Consider the following 24883-nt stretch of genomic DNA (forward strand, 5'->3'; position numbering starts at 1 on the left):
CCCCAAACACGGCTCTTGCTTGGGGTCAAAGCCGTTAAGTCCCCCAGATACAAGGTGTGATACAATATTGATTGGTTATTTGGATCTCAGCCCCCTACCTAGCTCAATGTGGCATCATCTGTTTTTCACCCCAGGCCATGGGTATCTTGCAAAGGTGTCCTCGTTTCATGTTGCCAGCTGTGTGGTTTTTCTTATAAGCAAGCTATTCTTGTTCCTGATACCCTTCTAGTGGTTTCAGGTGCTAACTTCTGCCTCGCTAAGACGGTGCGGTTCCAACCCCTTTCCTATTGCAGAGCAGCTCCCACCCTCAGCGAACCCTCTTTCCGCAGAGAAAAGTTTTAAATTTTTGTCTGAGGCAGCACCCCGACTCCCCTGTGACCCCCACCCCTCCTGTAGAGAGAGAGAGGAAGGGGCAAGGCTGCTTAAGGCACAGAAACGAAGACGAGAGAAAATGTTTTAGCAGAATTCCTATTCCTCCCTCTCATGTCCATTCCACCCCTACCTGGGTCCTCTCTCCACATATCAGACCCCTCCTCTGATCCCCAGGGCCTCCTCTCTGCGTACATCCCATCCTCTGATCCTTCAACACCACGTCCAATTTTGTTAAAGACCCACATTGTTCGCAAATGCAGGTCGGTGTCGACAACAGTTTCACCTAGCGACCGTTCAGAAGTTACGGCACTGGGAAAAATGTGACTTATGGCCGTGTCTCACACTTAACGACTGTTTCAGGGTTCCCGTGATCAACATTCAGGCGCTAGGCAACCGTCTCGTATTTATGACGGGAGCAATGTCCCGGGATTGCCAGGTGTGACCTGGCTTGTGACAAGGGCGGGGGGGAGGCGGTCTGATTCACGTAACAACCATTTGACTCGCTGCAGGGATTCACTTAACGACTGTGGTCAAAAGATTGTAAAATGGGATAAAATTGACTGAGCAATGGCCTTGTTTAGCCAGGGAAATTTGGGGCTCAGTTGAGATGGTAAATCAAGGACTAACTGTGCATTGTGCCAAAATATCTTCTTTTTTTCTTCTTCTGACGGAACTTGGACAAAGGTGTACTTTAGCCTCCTCCACCTTAAGATCCTTATACCTGCCAGACTTCACCTCACATGACCGTGCACAGTTCAGGATTTGTCCTTGTCAGGGAGGGGTGGGGTGATGTCTTGTAAAGAGGAAGCCGTTTCTTTAGCGGTTTCTTCATGTCATGTTTTCATTTCATGGCTTTGCGCGAAGAGACCTTTCCATTTAGATAAAAAGGCTGCTGGAAGAGGATCTTGGTAGCTCGGGGTTGAACTGGTGGTCTCTTGAGTTGGGGGGTTCCCTTGCAGACGTTTCACGACCCTACTAAGTAACCTCATCAGTGGTAGAAGAGAATGAGGTTTATGGAGAAGAGGAGGAGGAGGAGGACGATGGGGTCCTGGGTGGTCTCTTGAGCTGGGGGTTTTCTTGCAGACGTTTCACGACCCGACTAAGTAACCTCATCAGTGCTAGAACGGAGAGGGAGTGGGCCGTGTGGAGCGGGGAGGAGGAGGAGGAGGACTGTGGTGTCCTCGGTGCACTTTGACCTTGCTTGTTTTGTTGCAGACGTTTCATGACTCAACTAGGAAACATCAATGCTAGAAGGGAGTGGAGTTTGTGCAGGGGGAGGAAGGGGGTTTGGTGCTCCCTGAGCTGGGTGGTTTTCTTGCAGATGTTTCATGACCCGACTAAGTAACCTCATCAGTGCTAGAAGGGAGAAGGAGTGGTGTGTGTGGAGGGAGGAGGAGGAGGACTGTGAGGTCCTTGGTGGTCTCTTGAGCTGGGGGGGTTTCCTTGCAGATGTTTCATGACCCGACTAAGTAACCTCATCAGTGCTAGAAGAGAATAGGGTTTATGGAGAAGAGGAGGAGGAGGAGGAGGAGGAGGAGGAGGAGGAGGAGGTGGTGGTGGTGGTGGTGGAGGAGGAGGAGGAGGGAGGAGGAGGAGGAGGAGGAGGAGGAGGAAGACTACTATGCTGGGGTCCTTGGTGCTCGGTGGTTTTCTCACAGATGTCTCATTGCCCAACTAGGTAACATCATCAGTGCAAGAATGGAGGTTTGCTCCTTTATATAACAGCAACTGGTTTGTCATACCAGTATTGGTTGGAACGTGGTTTACGTCTTGATGGTCCCTTGTTTAGGCTGTTGCTTACTGTTTGATCGTTGGCCAGAGTTGCTCCATCCTTCATTGGGATGGTTTTTTTTACTGCTGGGTGATTAATCTAGCATTAACCCCCATCGTCCTACCGAGCCGTTGTAGAGCTGATTCCCGAATTCCAAGGTTTGGGGGTGGAAGTATTGCAAGCAAGGGAGAAAACGAAAGCCACCTTCCAAAATGGGGATCATTTGAATTCAACTGAAAGCTAAATGAACTCACTGGAGTTCATTTCAGCCAGACACACACACACACACACACACACCCACACACGCACACACCCCAGCCTGGTGCAGAGGAAAATTCTCTCGTGATTCTTCTGGCCGACATCTCCTCCATCCAGAACTTGTACGTCGTCGCTCCTTCCAAGAGCCGGAGGGATGTTGGTTTCGTAAGATCTCTGGAAGACAGGACTGCACGGGTGGCTGGCCGTCTGTGTGGTTCTGGTCCAAAGGGAGCGGAAAGGGCTTTCATCTAGCCCGGCCCATCCTTTTTGACGAAGGCCCCTGTTCCTCCACCCATGTTTTCCCTTCTTGACCTGAGTTCAAGATGCTGTCGCAAGGCTGCGGATGGGTTGCTCAAACTTCTAGCGCTCGCTGTCAGAAGAGGAAGTCCTGTTGACATCCAGGAGAGACCACGGGACTGGAGAGAGTCATGTCGTGGAGAGGCCTCGGATGCTCAAACGCCCACGGCGGGGAAGGAGGAGGAGTAGCAGCCAGAGAAGGCTTGGAAAAGTGGTCTGACTCAACCTCCATCTGCGGGAAAAGACTCCCCATTTCCTCCCTCCCACCTCCCCCGAGGCCATTCGCAGGCTTAAGAGGAGGGCCGTCCCATTTTGGGGGGGAGGAGGTTCTCCGCCTGCCTTCAGGGCTTCCACCGACCTCCTCCCTGGAAGAGAGGAGGGGTTTGTTGAGTTAAGCAAGAGACTTCATGAAATCAAGGCATTGGAAAGGTCCTCGGAGTCTTAGGGCAGGGGTCTGCAACCTTGGCAACTTTAAGCCTGGGGGATTTCAGCTCCCAGAATTCCCCAGCCAGCTTTGCTTTGAATTCTGGGACTTGATGTCCTCCAGGTTGCCAAGATTGGAGACCCCTGGACAACCCAGTGGTGGTATGCTACTGGTTTGGACGGGTTCAGCTGAATCGGTAGTAAAAAAAACACGGGGGGTGGGGATGGCTCCGACGATCACCTGAGAGGAGGGAAAAAATCCTCCAACTCAGCTGAGTGTCAGGGCTCTGACAAATCCACTCTCATTCAAATCATAAGTCTCTAGCCGCATCTCTCAGAGTTTTTTAAAAAATTGATTTATTAGGAGTGACCACGTCGGCATTAGCTGGGTGCAGCCAACACTAAAATACACCATTCATTTCCCCCTTGACCCTGGCCTTCCCCCCACACCCCCTGGATGTATATTCTCCAATGGGACGCATCCATAGCCAAGAGTCACCAATCATGCCCTCCAGTAATCATCTTGCGTGCCAACAGCTTCGGCTGCCAAGGCTGTTATCTGAGGCATTTAAGGAATGCACTGCTCTACCCCACTTCCTTTCAGCTGGCGGAACCAAAAAGACCAAAGGAGTATCTTCTGAGTTGACACTAAAAAGAAGAGAAAAGTGCAGGATTGGCCCTCCCACCGTTCCCTGCGCTTTTCTCTTCTTTATCCTCTCAGCGGATTAACGCTGCCGGCCTCAGGTGGTATTTGGAAAGATGCACGCCGGCATTAGGCAAAGCATGTCCACCAAGCCGCACCCATCAAGCCGGTGGCAAAACGATTTGAATCCCACCACTGGGGGCCACCATTTAAATAGGAGCCAGACGTGTGCAGCAGCTGCCAAAAACAGCCAACACAATTCTAGGCTGCATAAACAGAGGGATAGAATCAAGATCACCTGAACGGTTACTTAATACCACTTTATAAGGCCTCGGAAAGGCCAGACTTGGAATACGGCATTCAGTTTTGGTCACCACGATGTAAAAGAAATTGTTGAGACTCTGGAAAGAGTGCAGAGAAGAACAACCTAGATGTTTAGGCTAAAACATATGAAGAACGGTTGCAGGAACTGGGCCTGGCTAGTCTAGTGAAGAGAAGGACCAGGGGAGACAGGAGAGCAGTCTTCCGGTATCTGAGGGGCTGCCCCAAAGAAGAGGGAGTCAAGCTATTCTCCAAAGCACCTCAAGGCAGGACAAGAAGCAATCAGGATGGAAACTAAAGAAAGGAGAGAAGTAATCTAGAACTAAGGAACAATTTCCTGACAGTTAGAACTATTAATCTGTGGAACAACTTTGCCTCCAGAACTTGCAAATGCTCCAACACTGGAAGTTTTTAAAAAGATGCTGGATAACCATTTGTCTGAAGTGGTGTACGGTTTCCTGTCTAGGCAGGGGGGTAGACTAGAAGGCCTTCTGTTATTCTATATTCTATATTCTTCTAGTCCAATCCTCCGTTCGAGCAGGAGACCATATACACCCCGGATAAATGGCTGGTCGATCTTTTCTTGAAGTACTCCGGCGACGGAGCACCAACAATTTCAAAAGGCAAACTTTGCTTCAGGTTGAGGATTTTGTGAACACGCGACCAGCCAACTCTCTCTTTTGGGGGCTTCTCGGAGGGCAGAAGAGCTGCTGGTTGTTCTCAGAAGGAGATAATGAATTGCTTGTGAACTGTGGGATCCTGGGTGCTCTTTGTACTTTGTGGCTTTTCTTACAGACCTTTCACTACCCCGCTGAGTAACATCATCTGTGCAGCCGATGGGCAGATAAGCAGGGATTAACTCCAGACAAACGATCTAGCAGAAAGCAATATTTTAATCCAAGGACTATCGAGGGGAAAACCATGCTTCCACTCTCAGTGGCAGGGCAAGCTACTGTATATAAACCGAGCAAACCCCACACTCATCAGAACTGATGATGTTACCTAATGGGGGTCATGAAAGGTCTGCAAGAAAACAAGCTCAAGGGAACCTTTAAGAAGTCAAAGAAAATCTGGGGATCTCTGAGGAGCTATGAAGACAAGAAAAAGGGATCAACTGGTCATTGTAATCCCGGACATGATTGGAGATGAGTCCTGTTTGTCTGCGGTGGCCAAGAACCAGGAGGAATCTGGTATAGCATCTTTTCCAGCTAACAAAATTTATTAAAAGTCAGAAGCATCTGCCATTTGTCAGAAATGGTATAGGGTCTCCCGCTTGGGCGGGGGGTTGGACTAGATGACCTACAAGGGCTCTTCCAACTCTGATTATCTGTATCTAATAAACTTTTGCTGGCTGGAGAAAGTGGTAACAAACTTCTGCTTTCTGATCCGTGGACACGCTTTTGCCATAAGGCAAAATCCTTTCATCGGCTTTTTTTTCTTCTTCCGTTCTGGGTTTTCTAGTGATGAGAAATAACTTTAAATAGGGGTCAGGAAGAACCATGAGCAAAAGGACGAGGCGTTAAGCTTTCAAAGTGTTTGCCCTAACTAACCCTTGTAAAAAAATCTACTTCATCCCCAAAGAATCTTAAAACTTCCAGCAAAACATTCAATATTTAAAAGAAAAAAGCAATGTTTTGTTCCCCAAAAAACCGCAATCCCATTTGAATAGGAAAAAAAAATGTTGGGCCAAAAAATTAAATCAAATAAAAATAATTGGAAGCAACAAAGACCCGGCCAGATAGATTCCTTTGGGAGAAGCCAGAGTAGAAGCCTCGCGGCTTAGTTAAATCTATTCTCTTTTTTTTTTTGCAGTTTCTCTAGTTGAGTTTTTATGTGGTGGCGTGGCGGGCGTTTCTCAGGGTTTATGAGCCGCTGAGCGTCTGAAGATGGCGGGGGTTTAAAAAATAAAATCCAAGAAATAAATTAAAGTTACAGGGCGAGATGAAGATTTATTTTCAGTGCTTCCTTTATTTCTTCAAGGCCTGCCCAGGTCCCGCAGGCTTCTTCAGTGCGACTTAGCAGCAGCATCCTGCATGAAGTGGTACCCAGAAAGGTAGCATCACTAGTCATGCGCTACCTGAAGTCAAAGAAGGGCGCTGGACCCAAAGAGGTGCCAAGTAAATCTCAGGTTGTGTTTCTCCCAGCCCCTCCCTCCAATTTAGCCCCCTTTGCAGGCAGAATGGGCCTTCCCTTCTCCTGCAGCCAAAGCCATATCAGATGCCCTCAACGTTCCTCAACCTGGGTTGGCTTAGAAGACCTTCCAACTCTGTCGTCCTTCCCCAATCAGCTTTTCCAAGGAGATGCTTCTTCTGTCGATCCTTGGACTCTCGGGGATGGCAGAGGGGGAGGGGGGGGCTTCCTGCCCAGCTCCCCAGGCCCTCCCCAAATTGGCCCCTCCACCCCCCCTGCCAAGGAGCCCCAAATTCCAAAGTTTAGGACAGGGGACTCTCTCAGCAGACCGACTGGGCTTGGCAGGGGAGGCTGTCCTGAATCCTGAGCGTGGTCGTCCCTTTGGGCGGCCGAAACCAGCAGGGCCAGCTGAGCTGGTAGCAGAAGAAATGGCGGAGGCTGCGGAAGACGGCATGGCGGAAGATGATGAAGAGCCAAGGGTCCACGATGGGGTTGAGGGCGCTCAAGCGGAAGGCCACCATGTCGGCCGCTTCGCTGTGGTCTGGATCGATGCCACCGATGTAGGCTCGGATCTAGAGGGCGACAGGAAGCAAGGGGTTAGCAAGCAAGCTCAGAGAGCACCAAGGACCGCACAGTCTTCTCCTCCTCCTCCTCTCCACAAACCCAAAATTTCACAAGAAGAGTCCTCCACTCCTCTACTCGTTGCAGAATACCTTATGCCACCAGACTTGAAATCCTAGACCTAGAAAACCTTGAATTATGCCGTCTTTGGTCTGATCTAGGTATGGTATATAAAATCATACATTGCAATGTCCTACCTGTCAATGAATACTTCAGCTTCAACCATAACAACATAAGAGCAAACAATAGATACACACTCAAGGTTAACCGCACCAAACTTGATTGCAGGAAATACGACTTCAGCAACAGAGTGGTCAATGTCTGGAATCCTCTACCGGACTCTGTGGTTTCTTCCCAAAACCCCAAAACCTTTAACCTTAGACTGTCTACTATTGACCTCACCCCTTCCCTAAGAGGGCTGTAGGGGCCGTGCATAAATGCACCAACCGTCCCTGTCCTATTGTTTCTTTTATTTTTCTTATATGTATCCATGTATTCATAACTATGTTTTTACTTAGACCTATTACCTTGTAAGCAATTGACAAAAATAAATAAAATAAATAAAACCCCACTGTCTCCTACCACTAATGATGTTCCCTAGTTGGGTCATGAAATGTCTGCAAGAAACCAACCCAGCCTACAGTTTTCCTCATTCTCCTCCTCCTTTCCACAACTTCTCCTCTAGAACTGATGATGTTACCTAGTTGGGTCATGAAACGTCTGCAAGAAAACATCCAAGCACAGAGAACACCAAGAGCCCCACAGTCCTCCTCGTCCTCCTTTCCCTTCTAGCACTGATGATGTTCCCTAGTTGGGTTGTGAAATGTCTGCAAGAAAAACCACCAAGCTCAGAGAGCACCCCTTCATTTCAACCCCGATACTGAAATCCACAAGTCTTTAAAAAAAATGGCCAATTTTGGAGATCTTTGCTGATTTATCCCCAGATCCCTCGAAATCGTCCCAAGCCTTGAAAAACGACCCACTCCACCATCCTAGGATCATAACCTTCACAGGTCAAGGTTTCTCGCTTGCACGGATGTCCGACTTGAAAGATACGCGGGGTGAATTCTATCCCCTGTGCAAAGAAACCCCTGGAATTGCGGGCTTCCGAAAATCACCTTTGTTTATTTGATTGTTCACTTTTTTTTCATTTTATCTTTGCAATAATCCCATGCCGTGGATCAGACTGACCCAGAGGCCACCCCATTTCAGCTTCCTGGCCAGAGGAGATTCCGATTAATGTGAAGGATGCAGTCCAGGTTATTTATAATGCACACGACCTGGTCTGGCGATGGAGTCTCCAGCCTGGTTTCTAAAAATTGCTCAGTTCTTCCCCCAAATGAATAATATTCTCTTGGATTTTTTTTTTCCTTCAAGAAATTCGAGAGCACTTTTTGACCTCTTAACTCAGCTGACTGCAAAAGTCCCGAGAAAAGAGGATGGGAACGGAGAGAAGGAGGGCTCCTCTCTTCTCAAGAATAAAACCGGGGCTGGAGGAAAGAAGAAACATGCGTGAGGGCAGGGGCAGGTCTTCTGTTGCAGGCACACAAGTGGCCCAAAGAAGGTGATCATCCCAAGCCCAGGTGTTTTCCCCAGCTGAGTATCCCCTGGTGAGAAATGTCCTGCGCTCTGACCCAGAAAAATCACAGGCCGCAAGCTCGAAATGAGTGTCAGCACCTGCGTGTATCCATAGAAGAAAATTATTTGCAAGTCCGGTTGAACTCTGGGGTTTTCGGTGCTCTTTGACCTTGGTGGTCTTCTTGCAGATGTTTCATGACCCAACTAGGAAGCATCATCAGTGCTGGAAGAGTGTGGGGTTTAGGAAGAGGAAGAGGATTGTGGGGTCCTTGGTGCTCTCTGATCTTGGTGGTTTTTCTTGCAGGTGTTTTATTACCCAACTAGGGAACATCATCAGTTGTAGAAGAGAGTGGGGTTTAGGAAGAGGAGGAAGAGCAGGAAGACTGTAGGGGTCCTCGGTGCACTCTGAGCAAGGCTGCATTCTTGCAGACATTTCATAACCCAGCTAGGTAACATTGTCAGTGTTAGAAAGGAATGGGATGCCCAGAATGGAAGAGAAAGGAGAATGGATGACGGAGAAATTAAGAGAAGGAGGAAGACTGTGGGATCCTTGGTGCTCTCTGAGCTTGGTGGTTTTCTTGCAGACGTTTCATTACAAAACTAGGTAACATCATCAGTGCTAATTCCAAGCTACAACAGCACTGGAAAAAAGTGACCACTGGAGCATCTCTATAGTCACAGGATTAAAATTCAGGCACTTGGCAACAATCCTCTCTGTGTGTGTGTCTGTGTGTGTGTGACACGATCACTATTTATAACTTTCCCAGCCATCTTCCGATAAGCCAACTCAATCCGGGAAGCTGGATTTGCTTAGCGACTCCATGATCCACTTAACAACTGCAGTCATTGTCTTAAGCACCGTGGCCAAAAGGTTCTAAAATTGGGTGCAACGTTACTTAGCAAATTCCTTTGCTTAGCGGCGGAAATTTCACTGCTCGTTGCGGTCGTCATTCGAGGACTGCCTACACAGGACATTGCAAACGGAAGATAACGCTGCAGTTGTCCCCTCCCTGACCTATTGTTCTGACTCAGGCTTCATAAAGTGTAATCAATCACAAACTTGTTTTAAAAGCAAAACCTACTTTATTGCAATGCTGGGAATTGTTTCCATTCCCAGCCAGAACTAATCTTAAACAGTTCCCCAAGATAAGCACACACCTTTCAGTGCTGTGGAATGGCTGCCAAAAACAGAAATATCCAATTAATTATAAAAGAAACCAACCGAAGCCCAAGAAAAAAAACCAACCGAAGTATAAAGAGCTTCAACTATGACTCTGAACCGATTGAACTCCTTTGCTTCCTGCAAAGATTTCGTCATTGAGGTCTGACTTTTATCCCTTATGGGAGGGGCCAATCGCCTCCCAGCCTTACTCCTAAGTCGCTCCTTCTGCTTCAGCTGCTCTCGCCTTCGAGCAGCTCTGTGCATATGCGCACTGGGAACAAGCTCCCCCTGTTCTTCTGCCTCGCTGCTGCCAGATTCTGGAGGTTCCAGAGGGAGCCCCCCACTCCCAGAAGGTCCTGGCCCCACCTCTGCATCGGATGCAGGACCCTCGTCCGAATCCTCTCCAGACTCCCTGACTGGTCCCCGTTCTTCCCCACTGTCCAATTCTGCTGCCGGCTGCACCGGCTGCTGGCAAACCACAACGCTTATATTCTCTTTATGACAAACCCCAATAAAAAAAAAAATTGATCCATGCCTAGGATGCAAAAATTAAAAGCCAGGCTTTGTTAACGGAGGTGGAAATTTACAAGAAGGATGGCTTTTGAAGCAGAGCTTGTCAGGCTTGTATTTATAAATGTTGATCTGTATTTTTAGCTTGTGCTTGTCAGAATTTAAAAAAAAAAAAAACCCTCTTCCTTTTAACGTAACAAATGTCTGCCCTTAAAACAAAAAAGCAACCGAGGAATATTTATCTTTTGGCAGATGTTTAACTGCCCAAAGAACTTCAGCAAGTTTTACCCAGTTGGAAGAAACTTTGATCAGGTAATAAGAGAGCCAGAACCAGCCAAACAGAGAAAAGAATTAAAGGATTTATACAAATTCCCAGCTCAGCGAATGGAAAGTTTTGGGATCGTTTTACTTCACTTCCCAACTGACCTAAATTCATTAGGAAATTCACATGCTGGCTTATAATAAGAACAAGGAATGGTATCTATCTATATACGATTTAATTTATATCTATACACAGGTAGTCCTCGACTTGCGACCACAAATGAGCCCAAAATTTCTGTGAATAAAGGAGACATGTCTCAAAGTGAGTTTTGCCCCAGTTTTATGACCTTGCTTTCCCACAGCTGTTCAGTGAATCACTGCAGTGCTTCAGTTAGTAACCCGGTTGTTAAGGAATGCTGCAACGGTCATAACTGTGAAAAACGCTCGTAAGTCCCTTTTTTCAATGCCGTTGTAATTTCGAACAGTCACACAATGAACTACTTATATCTCTCTATCTTCTATATCTATCTATACCTGTGTCTATCCATCTCTCTCTCTCTCTCCTATCTATCTATCTATCTATCTATCTATCTATCTATCTATCTATCTATCTATCTCTATCATCTATCTATCATCTATCTATCTCTCTATCTTCTATATCTATCTATTTCTATCTGTCTATCATCCATCTCTCTCTCTCTCCTATCTATCTATCTATCATCTATCTATCTATCTATCTATCTATCTATCTATCTATCTATCTATCTATCTATCTATCTATATCTATCTAAAAGCGAAATACCACTCAGGCATCATCACAAAATCTCCAGAACCGTAAAGCCTACAAACTTAAAATTTGGCACGTATCTTCCTCTTGGCTTCTAGATGCTCACTAAGAAAGAATTTTTCGAAATGACCATCAGAGCATTAATATTCCCTATATTATTATTATTATTAACAACACACTCTGATCCTAAGGAGTTCTACTCCCCCTCCCCACCTGGAAAGAAATCTCTTCCAAAGGCAAAACAGAAGCAGAGGAGTTTTTTTCAGTTTTAGTTTCACAGCACCAAGCAGCTTGAGTACAGAACAGTTGAGCTAAGCCACGCCCAGGCTCCTTCCTGCCTCCTTCCTGCTCACATAGCAAATACTGTTTCAGTTTCCAAGCAGCCCTCAACTCTCTCACACACTGACCGGACACTAGCCAGATGAATACCAATGGATGCTGGTAGGCAGAGGCAGAATTCCCCCCCCACCTTATTTTCCTCCCCCAAAACTAAGACCGACCACATAGTTTTGTAGCAAAGCACGGGTATTGAGCTAGTATGCAATATACTATATTTTCTATATATATATACGATATACTACATCTATACACTCTATCCTTTCTGCCACCTGGTTTAATCCCAGATTAAATTAAATCGCACTGCAGATTAAAATCTTTGTTGGATGAAATGTCGTTTTCTTAGGAATGCTAGTTTACAAAGCACTTTTAAAACCATTTGCAGTGCCTCTAACAAAGGAAGAAAAACACAGTTTTGGTTGTGTTTCAAATGCTGCAGCTGTGTTTTTATAAGTGCCTTTTTGTAAGTGCTTGTGTTTTTTTTTGTTTTTAATGTGGGTTTTGTTTTGAACTTATCCAAATTCTACCTTAAATATCAACCTGATTTAGGACAGAAAAAACAGTCTAATTAGTCAGCTGTGCTAAGATCCCCCTCTTTCGAAATGGAAAGGTTGGAGCAGGCTTCTCTGACAATTCTTCGTAAAAGAATGGCGTCTTTGGAAACCGACCTCCTCACAAGTGACTCGCATACTGCGGCTGCCCAAAAAGCCAACACAGTCCCAGGCTTGCATTAACACAAGGAGAGAATCAAAGATCACGGGGCGTTTTAATACGGCTTTATAAGCTTTTGATAAGGCCGCCCTTGGAAGACTGCATCCAGTTTTGGTCCCCACGATATAAAAAAAGATGTTGAAAGGATGCAGAGAAAAGCAACACGGAGGATTGGAAGACTAAAACATACGAAGAACAGTTGCTAGAATTGGGTAGGTTTAATTTAATGAAAAGAAGGACCGGGGGGTGGGGGGGGCGGAAACGACAGGGTAGCATCTTCCAATATTTGAGGGGTTGCCCCAAAGAAGACGGGGGGTCAAGCTATTCTCCAAAGACCCCCGAAGTCAGGACTGGAAGCAACGGATGGAAACTCATCAAGAAGAGAAGCAACCTGGAATTAAGGAGGAATTTCTTTAACTGTGAGAATAATTAACCAGTGGAAGAGAAGTGGTGGTTGCTTCATCATTGGAGGTTTTTAAGAAGAGATTGGATGACCATTTGTCTGAGATACTATACGGTCTTCCTGCTTCAGCACGGGGTTGGATTAGATGACCTTCAAGGCCCCTTCCAACTCTGTTATTTTGTGTTCTAAGTTTTAGTTTTGGTCTAGTTTTTAGTTTACTTTATTGCCACTGCACCTCGTTACAACGCAATCAAACACCATCTTCAGGGCACATCATGACCATGAATTTTAAGAATCCAACCTCAGGAGTCAAAGCCTTAACTCTATTAGTACCTAAACTCTGCACTATAACCAGATCTGAAGGACCCAGGGTGGCTTCACAGTATTTGGGGGGCTGCCCCAAAGAAGACCGGGGTCAAGCTATTCTCCAAAGACCCCCGAAGTCAGGACTAGAAGCAACGGGTGGAAACTCATCAAGAAGAGAAGCAACCTGGAATTCAGGAGGAATTTCTTTAACTGTGAGAATAATTAACCAGTGGAAGAGAAGTTGTGCGTGCTTCATCACTGGAGGTTTTCAAGAAGAAACTGGACAGCCATTTGACGGCCAGGATGATGAAGGGTTTCCTGCTCAAGCAAGGGGTTGGACTAGAAGACCTCTAGGGTCCCATCCATCTCTTGTTGTTCTGTTCCTTCTTTGTTTTAGAAAAATCTTCGCTCCGCTCGGAGAGGCCGCTACGCCTCTGGGGATGCTAGTTGAAAAATGACTAAGCAAGATGCCCAGAAGGGCCTCCAGCCAACGGTTGGGCTGGCCGACGTCGGATGGGAACTGTAGTGCATCGGGACTGGACAGCCCCCTTTGGCTCGGCAAACCCTTTTGGCCCCGTGACATGGGGCTTCCCCCCGAGGACTAGGAGAGGATATTCTGGGAAGAGAGAGCTGAGAAGATAAGCTGAATCAGAAGTTGGAAGAAGAAAAGGTTGGCGGTCCCATCGTTGGAAATTGTCAGGAAATGAATGGTCTCACTGGTCGGGTTCTCAGGGTTCTAGTACATGTCTTTCTCAATCTCGGTGACTTTAAGATGGGCGGACTTGAACCCTCAGAATTCCCCAGACTGGCTGCTAATGAATGTGAAAAGGGCTGGACTTCAGCTCCCAGAAGGCCCCAGCCAGCACGGCTGAGGAATTCTGGGAGTTGAAGTCCACCCCTCTTAAAGCCAGTGAGGTTTTATTTTATTTATTTATTTTGTCAAGCGATTATAAGATAACAGGTATAAGTATAACATAGTTATGAATACATGAAATGGATACTTATAAGAAAAATAAAAAGAAACAACAGGACAGGGACGGTTGGCGCGCTTATGCACGCCCCCTACAGCCCTCTTAGGAAAGGGGTGAGGTCAATAGTGGACAGTCTAAGGTTAAAGTTTTTGGGGTTTGGGGAAGAAACCACAGAGTCAGTTCTCCAAAGAAAAGAGGGTGCTAGTTGCAGGGGGCAGGCAGGCTGGCTGGGAGTTTTGGGCGCTGGAATCTCGGCATTTCTGGAAAGCGCCAGAGTGAAGAGGGCTGGTCTCAAAATCTTTGGCCGCTGGCCAACCGGGCTGTCCCATGCAGGCTTGTTCTAAGTCAACGGCTGCATTTTGTCTTGGAGGACAACCTTGGCCAGCGGCCGAGGCAGGGGCCCAATTTAATTTGATCCCACTTCTCTGGAATAAAAATGGCACTCGACCTTTGCCCGGGTGTCCAGTCATGTCCTTTTATTGTCCCTTTTACAATAAAAGGGACAATTTTCCAGGAATTCTGCAGCGGCCAGCTGCAGTTTTCAGAGGGAGGCGGACTCCGAGGGCAGAGGATTGGGAAACCACCTTCCCCTAGTCCTGCTGTGATTCCCTGGCCCATATTCCACAGCTGGGAGCGAGAGATGGACAACAGTCAGAAGTATTTTCCCACCTCCCCTGAAACCACAAGGAGAAGATGCTCTCCGGAGACCAGGCTGGAGTTTTTCCTGTTCTGCACAAGCAATAATTGCTGCCTTAATTGGTTTTCAGCTTCTGGCTTCCTTTTTCCAGCATTTGCCTGCAGCATTTGGGGGGGCTAACTTTTTTTTTCCCAGGGATCTGGCCATTGAAGGCCCCTCCCTTTTAAAGTGCATGGTTAACCCTCCCGCCACATCTCAAAATGCTGAGAAGGCCCAAAGGGCTAGTTTGCCAATACTAGCAATAGCCCTTAGACTTATATACCGCTTCACGGGGCTTTCCAGCCCTCTCTAAGCGGTTTACAGAGTTGGCCTCTTGCGCCTCAACCATCCAGGTCCTCGTTTGACCGATCTCGGAAGGACGGAAGGCTGAGTCAACCTTGAGCTGGTCAAGATCGAACTGTTGGCATTGGGCAGAGTTAGCCTGCAATGCTCCATTCTAACAGGAAGGAAGGAAGGAAGGAAGGAAGGAAGGAAGGAAGGAAGGAAGGAAGGAGGGAGGGGGGGGAGGGAGGGAGGGAAGGAAGGAAGGAAGGAAGGAAGATTGGTTTACAGAGTCAGCCTCTTGTCTTCAACCATCTAGGTCCTCATTTTATCCACCTCGGAAGGACGGGAGGCTGAGTCAACCTGGAGCCTGGTGGGATTTGAACTGCCAAACTGCAGGCAGCTGATAGTCAGCAGAAGTGGCTTGCAGTTTACTGCGCTCTAACCACTGCACCACTGCGGCTTTATAATCTTCGACTTACAAGCTCCGTTGGGTGCAGGATTTCCATTGCTAAGCAAGGATTCATTCAGTGAGTTGCGCTTGATTTTATGACCTTTTTTCTTTTTTGGCCAAGGGTGAGCGAATCACTGCTGTTGTTAAATGACTCAGGCTGTCGTTAAGTGAATCCGGCTCCCCCACAATGACTTTGCTTGCTGTAAGATCGCCAGTGGGGATCCCTTGATCCCGGGAAGCTGCAACCTTTGCCAATCTGGGCTTGGTTGCCAAGTGCCCGAATTCTGGGAGGATACTACGACCGTCGTAAGTGTGAAGACTGGTTGTAAGTCATTTTTTCCAGGAGGCAATGTAACTTTTGAGCAGATGTTAAATGAATGGTTGCAATTCGAGAACTATCTGTATTTCTTCCTAAGACTTTTTACCCTGTATTATAGAATAGAATAGAATAGAATAGAATAGAATAGAATAGAATAGAATAGAATAGAATAGAATAGAATATTGAATATTGAATATAGAATGAATTGGAATGGATTGGAATGGAATAGAAAATAGAATAGAATTCTTTATTGGCCAAGTGTGATTAGACACACAGGGAATTTGTCTTTGGTGCAAATACTCTCAGTGTACATAAAAGAAAAGAGACATTCGTCAGGAGTCAAAAATCATCAGGTCCAACACTTTATGATAGTCATACAGAACAATAAGCAATCGAATCATACTAGGAAACAGTCCATATAAATCGTAAGGATGCAAGCAACCAAGCTACAGTCATACAATCACGAGTGGGAGGGGATGAGTAATCGGGAGTGATGAGAAGATTAATAGTAATAGTAGTGCAGACTTAATAAATAGTTGGATAGTGTTGAGGGAATTATTGCTTAGCAGAGTGATGACATTTGGGTCGTTTTGAGGGAAGGAGTTGAAACAGTTTATATCTGGGATGTGAGGGCTTTGTAAATATTTTCACAGCCCTCTTTTTGACTCGTGCAGGATATACGGGTCCTCCATGGAAGGCAGGTTAGTAGCCATTGTGTTTTTCTGCTACTAGTCCTAATTACTCTCCAAAGTCTGTGTCTGTCCTGTTGGGTTGCAGAACCGAACCAGACAGTGATAGAGGTGCAGAGGACAGATTCCATCCTTCCTCTGTAATTCCTCTGTATTCCAAACAGGCTGGCCTGCTTTTTTCTGAGCTGAAAACTGGGTGTTAAAAAAAAATAATACAGTCTTGATTCTCACCCAGGGCAGCTTTTGAATCCTGCAGCGATCGTGTGTGTCGTTCTTTCCGCGAGAAAAAAACAAAACAAAAACCCAACATCAGATTGCATGGTGCAAAGCCAAGCAACGGAAGGAAGGGGGTGGCAAAGCTTGCCTCGTGCCCTAGAAGCTCTGCCGCTTCCTATCCCTAGATGAGATGATAAGGCTGGCCGTGATTTGAAGGAAGGCAGAGAGAGAACCACCCCTGCACGCACAAGACCTCAATCGGCACAACCGTAGGCTGGCATCAAGTGACGGCGTGGAACCAAACTCAAAATTCAATTTGGTTCGGGCGAGATTCTTCTCCCATCTCCTGGTTTGGGGAACTGGATTGCCAGGACTTGCGGTACCTAATTTGGAGCAAACTTTTCGAGGGTTTTGACAAAGAACCCCAATAAATAAAGCTCTGGGCCCCCAGCCTCTGATTCAGGCAGCTCTGACCCCCTTGGCAAGTTGGTCTTTTCCCTGCTTGTATTTTTTCTTTATTGGCTGTTTCCGAGTATGATTTGATTGCTTATTGTACCCTATGGCTATTATTAAGTGTTGCACCTTATGATTCTTGATGAAGGTATTCCTTTTTCCCTTTTCCTTTCCACTGAGACCATAGGCACCAAAGGCAAATACCACACGTGGCCAATAAAGAATTCTATTCTATTTTGTTCTTTATCCATCGTTCTGATTAGGCCTCTCTCAATTATTGACACAGCCTGACCCAAACAGCCTTTTGTGCTAACTTATCACACCCTGCCAGCTTTCTTTTGCACCAGTAAAATGTACAACAGCCTTCAGCCATCCTGTTTTAGCCGGATCCTAAGGAGCGGTGGATTGGAACTACCAGGCAGTGGATGGCAAGAGGGGAAGTTCAGGCATTTGAATACGACAGACTGGAACACTGGGCTCTCTGTTCTAACGGAATGAAATGCAATGTAGAAAAGAGGAAGGTTTTACATTTAGGCAAGAAAAAACCCCAATGCACCTGGCTCAATAAGTAGCAACTGCGAGGGGGATTTTGGAGTCCTAGTGGATGATCACTTAAACATGAGCCATTAGTGTGAGGCAGCAGCCAAAAAGGCCAACGCAATCCTAGGCTGCATTAATAGAAAGATAGAATCAAGATCGCCTCAAGCATTAATACCAATTTATACCGCCTTGGTCAGACCACACTTGGAATACCGCATCCAGTTTTGGTCGCCACGATGTCAAAAAGAAAAGATGTAGAGACTCTGGAAAGAGTGCAGAAAAGAGCAACAAAGAGGATTTGGCTAAAACGGGGGTCTTCAAACTTGGCAAATTTAAGACTTGTGGGCTTCCACTCCCAGAATTCCTGAGCTAACATGACTGGAGGAGGAGGAATTCTGGGAGTTGAAGTCCACAAGTCTTAAAGCTGTCAAGTTTGAAAACCCCTGGGCTAAAAAATATGAAAAACTGTTGCGGGAATTGGGTCTGTCTAGTTTAATGAAAAGGAGGACTAGGGGTGATCGATAGCAGTCTTCCAGTATTTAAGGGGCTGCCCCAAAGAAGAGGAAGTCAAGCTATTCTCCAAAGCAACTCAAGGCGGGACAAGAAGCAACGGATGGAAACTAATCAAGGAGAGAAGCAACCTGGAATTAAGGAGAGATTTCCCGACGGAACAATTAATCAGTGGAACAGCTTGCCACCAGAAGTTGTGAAGGCTCCAATAATGGAGGTTTTCAAGAAAATATTGGATAACTATTTGTCTGAAATGGTAGAGGGTCCCCTTCTTGAGTGAGGGGTTTGACTAGAGGACCTAAGGCCCCTTTCCAGCTTGGGAATTATGATATTTGAGCTCTAAAACAACTTTGGCAATTTTAAGACTTCAAACCCCCACAATTCCCCAGCCAGGAGAAACCGAAGATTCAGGATGGAAGTTGGCTCACTTCACACCAATAAAGCTTCCTTAATGATCAGCCATTCCACCCCGCAGGCTACACGGCTTCTTATTTTGAACTGCTCATAATTTACAACTTGGAGCAGGGGTCTCCAACCTTGACAACTTTAAGACTTGTGGTCTTCAACTCCCAGAGGTCCTCAGCCAGCTTTGCTTCAGTTGCACAATGAGGGCTGCCATCTTGACTTTTCTGCCCTCCCTGCCATCTTTTCCAACAGAGGAGGCTATCAGCCAACATTTAGAACATGACACGCACGTGCCGCTTTTTTTGCGCCTGTTTTTCGCTTCGCCAGACTTGCAAATTGCAAACAAAAACCAGGTTTGGGGCTTTATTAACGGGCCTCCTTGCATTTCCAGAGAAACCAAACAGAAAATAAAAGCTAAAATTAAAAATTAAGCTTTAAAAAACCCCACCCTGTTTACCTACTGAACATGGCAAGCTGCGAACTGCCCAGGATTCGAGTGCATTTTTCTATCATGTAAAGCATTTCCATTTAATTTGGGTGCAGTTTAATAATGAAAGCGCCTTTTAGAGAACCCGGAAGCACCTTAAATATTTACTGGCACCTTTCTTAAGCAGCATCGCTCTTCCTTCATTTCTGTGCATTTGAAAAGAATTAGGTTGAACATGAATTAAAAGAACAAATTTACGAGAAAAACCTCAACTGCCAAATCTTTTGCCTTTCTTGTTTATTCCTCTTTAGTTGATTTTAAAAGGCGTCCAGCTTCTCAAAATAATCCTTTTTCATCCATTTTAAGAGCCCTTCTGGTCAATTTCACAGCACCCAGAAGAAAATTCCCTTGGCATAGAACAGGAAACCCCAAAAGCATCAAGGAAGAAAAGGGGACATTTCAAAACCAGAGACCCCGTATTCCTTGGTAAATTATGCCGAGGGTTAACCCTGGGAATATTTTTTTTTTTAAATGTCACGATAGCGGTTGGGACTCTCCAATCAAAATCCTGCTTGTTTCAAATGTGCAGGCAACCATCCCCATCAGAATAACAGAAGTTAGTTGGGAGGGACTTTGAAGGTCTTCTAGCCCACCCCACCCCCTTTCTCAAGCAGGAAACCCTATCTATGTATGTATCTATCATCTATCCATCATCTATCACAAGGGTCTTCAAACTTGATAGCTTTAAGACTTGTGGACTTCCACTCCCAGAATTCCTGAGCTAACATGACTGGAGGAGGAATTCTGGGAGTGGAAGTCCACAAGTCTTAAAGCTATCAAGTTTGAAGACCCCTGATCTAATCATCTCTCTCTCTCTCTCTCTCTCTCTCTCTCCCCTGTACCTACCTACCTATTTACCTATCTATCTATCAATCTATCTATCATCTATCTATGTATGTATCCATCATCTATCCATCATCTATCACAAGGGTCTTCAAACTTGGCTAGTTTAAGACTTGTGGACTCTCAAACTCTCAAAATTCCTGAGCTAACATGAGAGGAGGAGGAATTCTAAGCCCACAAATCTTAAAGCTGTCAAGTTTGGGGACCTCCGCCCTAAAATACATGACCAACAGCTGCAGGAACTGGGTATGCCCAGTCTAAGGAACAGAAGGACCGGGTGTGACATTATAGCATCTTGTAATATTGAAGGGACTGTCACAAAGAAGAAGAGGGTGGCTGTCAACCTATTGTCCTCCATCTTGTCTTTTTGACCCCTGTTAAGCCCCGTGGTTAGGATTCCCGGCACGCAATTGTGTTCCTCTCGTGTCTCTGTTTGACAACGGTGACACGTTGCGCAAAAATGCCCGGTTTTGGGTAAGACTTTGGCCTTCCCGCTTGCTCTGAGAGCTTCCTGATTGACAGGCGATCATGAAACCGTTTGGTGTTCCTTCCACTTCCCCCTTTCATTTGCAGTTTTTCTCTTCTGGTTTCTTTGGGTTTTTTCCCCCTTCTATCCTGTCGATTTGATTGGCGAGCCATCCCGAAGGTTCATTTTCAAGGGAACAAAGGACCGGAAAGCGGCTTTTAACAACGAGGCACCAACGTGATGATCATTTCGTCAGGCGGCATGGGGGATTTTCCATCTTAAAAACTGGGGAAGAAAACCTTTACCAAAGCAGTGCAGAACGAGGATGGTTGCCCACTTCCATCCTCACCCAAAGGAGTCCTCAACTTGCAACTGTTCATTTAGCAGCTGTTCCAAGTGACAAACAGCATAACCACTCCTCCCACTGACCACTATCCAGGCATTCCCATGGTCAGGTGACAAAAATTGGGGTGCTTGGTAACCAGCATAGATGAGGGACCTGCTGGCTGGGAACTCCTGGTAATTGGAGCCCACCCGTCTTAAAATTGCCAAGTTCTCAGGGTCTCTAAATGAAGAAATAACTCCATTGCAAAGGCTATAAACCTGAAAATGGGCATGTGTGGAATTGAAAATGTGATGGGGAGGGGGGAGAAAAGGAAGGAAGGAAGGGACAGACGGAGGAAGGGAGGGAGGAAAGGAAAGGAAGGAAGGAGGAGGTGGTGGAGAAGAGGAATAATAGTTAGTAAAAGATACGCATAAACTGACTGCTAATTGTCCTATTGGGGAGAAGAAAGAGGAGGGGGAAGAAAAGGAAGAGAAGGAAGGAAAGGAGGGAGGGAGGATTGGAAGGAAGGAAATGGGAAGGAGAAGGAGAGAGGGAGGGAGAATAGAATAGAATTCTTTATTGGCCAAGTGTAATTGGACACACAAGGAAATTGTCTTGGTGCAAATGCTCTCAGGGTCCATAAAAGAAAAGATACATTCGTCCAGAGTCAAGAAGCATAAGGTACGGCACTTAATAATAGAGAGATAGAGAGAAAGAAAAGAAAGAAAGAAAGAAAGAAAGAAAGAAAGAAAGAAAGAAAGAAAGAAAGAAAGAAAGAGAGAGAGAGAGGGAGGGAGGGAGGGAGGGAGGGAGGGAGGGAGGGGAGGGAGGGAGGAGGGAGGAGGGAGGAAGGAAGGAAGGAAGGAAGGAAGGAAGGAAGGAAGGAAGGAGGGAGGGAGGAGGAAGGAAGGAAAGAAGGAAGGAAGGAAGAAAAAGAAAGAAAGAAAGAAAGAAAGAAAGAAAGAAAGAAAGAAAGAAAGAAAGAAAGAAAGAAAGAAAGAAAGAAAGAAAGAAAGAAAGAAAGAAAGAAAGAAAGAAAGAAAGAAAGAAAGAAAGAAAGAAAGAAAGAAAGAAAGAAAGAGAAAGAAGGAAAAAAGAGAAAGGCTCATATCCTTAATTTTTCTGGCTTATTTCTGAACAATTTTTCTTTCTTTGTCCAGAAATGTCCCCTTTTTAAATCAAGACAAGTCACTGGACATTATCCAAAACGGGGGGGACCAAGAACCCCAACGATTGCTGCAGAAAATCTGCTAAGTACCTCTGCGTCTACCTAACCTCGGCTGATGAACCTGGCGGGAGAAGAGAAGAGAAGGACATCTGCCTTGCTATCTCTGCCGGTGACAGACAAGGGGCCGCAGGAGGAGCCCAGATGGGTTGTGGGGTGGGAGGACCAAGAGGAAGCATGAAAATTCAGCTTAGTAAGACTCTCTTTTTCATTGCAGACATTCATGGTGTGCGTGTGTCCAAAATAGGAGGAGGTTTCCCAAGCTAAATTCAGGAATATATATATCTATAAGATAGTGAGATGGGCAGCATATACATTTAATGCACATTTAATAAGTAAATATACGCATGCACACTCCTCAGCTTACGAACACAAGCGAGCCCAAAGTTTCTGTTGTCAAGTGAGTTTTGCCCTATTTTTAGTGCACTCGTTAATTCGTTCTTAATTTTACTTCGCCCTCTTTTTAATTCACGGATTGCTAAAATTGGATAATTCTACCCCTTCCCCCACCCTCGAGTTAACATTCATGCTTCCCTTTTGGACTTCTGTTTTAATGAACTGGCTCCGCTTTGAAACTTTTCACCTGCAAAAGACCCTTCGGCGAAGTTTGATCAAGTCAAAAACATTTCCCGTTTTGCGTCGCCCCTGAAAGAGGGGACAGGCGCGCTTACTCTTCTCCGCCAGAAAGACGGTTCACCTAAGCTACTGGAGGAAGAATGTAGATGGTCCTGTTCTCCCCTCCCCCACCCTGATTCTGGGGGATTGTATACTTCAAAAAGAGAGAGAGAGAGAGAGAGAGAGAGAGAGAAGAGATAGCATCAAAGGAAAACACGAGGACGACGGGAAGGGAAGAAGAGCGAGGACAGCTATAAATGTTTTGACTCTTCTTCTGATAATGGTTCTTGTGATGAAAATCACAGAGAAGCTCAGATACTATAAAACAGGGGTCTCCAACCTTGGCCACTTTAAGCCTGGAGGGCTTTAATTTCCAGAATTCCCCACCCAGCAAAACTTGTTACCAAAGTTGGCTGAGGCATTCTGGGAATTGAAGTCCACAAGTCTTAAAGTGGCCAAGGTTGGAGACCCCTGACACAGAGGGTCGGTGGGGCCGGGCTGCCTTCACGCCACAGCCTGTATCGAAAGAGACGGGGAAATTCCCAGGAAAAGAGGCGATTTGGTGTCCCGGTCAAAGTATCGGACTAGAAACGGGGAGGTTGAGAGTTCTAGTTCTGCTTAAGGCGCAAAGCCAGCAGGGTGACTATGAGGACAAAGAACCAGCCACTTACTCTCAACTCTAGGAAGGAGACAATGGCAACACACTTACGGCAAACCTTGCCAAGAAAACTGCAGGGATTTGTCTACGCTGGTTGGGGAATTCTGGGAGTTGAAGTCCCCACCATTTTCCAGTTTGATACCACGGTGGCTCAGAATTCTGGGAGTTGAACCCCATTCGGTCTTCCAGTGGCCAAGGTTGAAAAACACCGTTCTAGTTTAAGGGGTGGTGACACCATCCTTCCTTCTATAACTTCCATAACCTCATAAGGCCAACTCCCTCCCATCGTATCCTGTTGAATGTACCCCCGAGTTGGCACCATGGAGGCGAGATTCCCCCCCAAAAAATGGTTTTACCAGCAAGGAGCAGATCCTTCCCAGGACATTTTATAGCGGGGGGGGGGGTCTCCATCCTTGGCCACTTTTAAGCCTGGAGGGCTTCAACTCCCAGAATTCCTCAACCAACTTTGGCAACTTTTAAGACTTGTGGACTTCAATTCCCACAATTGAATTCTGGGAGTCGAAGTCTGCAAATCTTCCAGCTTCGCTGGCTGAGGAATTCTGGGAGTTGCAGTCCACAAGTCGTAAAGTGGCCCAGGTTGGAGACCCCCTGCTCTGCGTGACCCTTTCCCGGAGTTCCGGACTGTGCCCGGAGCGGGTGCCGCACCTACCGTGAGGGGCAACGTGCAGATGACGAAGATGATGGTCACCAGAGCGAGGAAGATCAGATAATCCACCTCTTCCTCCCCTCGGCTGAACCAGCCTTTCTTCCAGCGTTGGCTCGTGCCCAGGGACCCCCGCCGACGGTGCCTCTGTTTCTGGTACATCTGGCAGAGGCTGACGATGACCAGCCCGTTGCAGACGAAGATGGCCAGGATGAGGAAGGCCATGACGGTAGCGTAGGACAACGAGAAGGCCACGTCCTTGTTGCCCAAGACCAAGTCTTTGTCCATCTGGACGAAGCACCAGGTGCCCGGGCAATACTGCTTAAATTTGCCCACCTTCAGGAAAGGCAGAGCACAGAAGAGGCCGCTGAAGACGTAGGTGAGGGGCAGGCAGAGCTTCACCCACCGCCGGATGTGGTGCTGCGAGTAGACGTAGGGGTAGCTGATGGCCAGGCAGCGCTCCACCGCCATGGCGCAGAGCAGGAACATGGCCGCCAGGCTGAAGTACATCATGGAGAAGGCAAAGAGGTTACACAGCCAGTCTCGGCCTCCTACCATGCCCACCAGGGTGGAGTTGCAAGAGTAGGCCACGAAGACCACCGGAGAGACCACGCAGGTACCAGCCAGGTCGGTGACCACCAAGCCCGTCACCAGGATGCAGAAGGACGAGGTCTTGGCGCGCTGCTCCTTCCGGTGAAGACCGAGGATAGCCAGGGCCGCCAAGTTGCCCACCAAGCCCGCCGCAAACATGAAAGAGCTGAGGGTGGGGTCGCTGTTGGTCTGCAGGGTGGTGAGGTTGCTGCAACGGCGGGGCAGGCTGTCGGGAAAGCCGGGGCTCCGAGTCGGGCACATTGGCACAGAGAGGAGGAGGAGGAGGAGAGAGAGAGAGAGAGAGAGAGAGAGAGAGACCAGCCTGCCAGGCTTCTGGGGTGGGCAGCTCCTGCTTCCAGCTTTGGGAAGGGAAAGAAAGAGGCCCACGGGCCAAAGAAATAGGAGGGGGTTCGCCTTCCTGCCCCAGGAACACCCGTCGTCGTGGAAGAGCTCCTCACTGAGGACTAGCAGCTTGCGGCATCCCCCCCACCACCGGGAAGGAGAAGGATGGCGCGCAGGGGAGGTTGCGGGGCGGAATACCTGCACGTCTCCCCGTCGGAAAGCAGAAGTCGGCTCTGGTTTCGGTTGCGGGGCGTTCCCGCTC

The 24883-nt window shown here is 46.9% G+C and overlaps 1 protein-coding gene across 1 annotated transcript; it reads right to left on the reverse strand.

The window, feature by feature from the left end:
- Positions 1-5893: 5893 nt before the first annotated feature.
- Positions 5894-24883, reverse strand: PTGIR (prostaglandin I2 receptor). Its single transcript, XM_026715403.2, has 2 exons — positions 23695-24883; positions 5894-6787 (listed from the first exon to the last, which is right to left on the reverse strand). Exons 1-2 carry the CDS (start codon positions 24538-24540, stop codon positions 6536-6538), a joined length of 1098 nt encoding a protein of 365 aa, XP_026571188.1. The 5' UTR covers positions 24541-24883; the 3' UTR covers positions 5894-6535.

The sequence above is a fragment of the Pseudonaja textilis genome, chromosome 10, assembly GCF_049901715.1.
Source record: "Pseudonaja textilis isolate UNSWEBS1 chromosome 10, rPseTex1.2, whole genome shotgun sequence".
Lineage (NCBI taxonomy): Eukaryota > Metazoa > Chordata > Lepidosauria > Squamata > Elapidae > Pseudonaja > Pseudonaja textilis.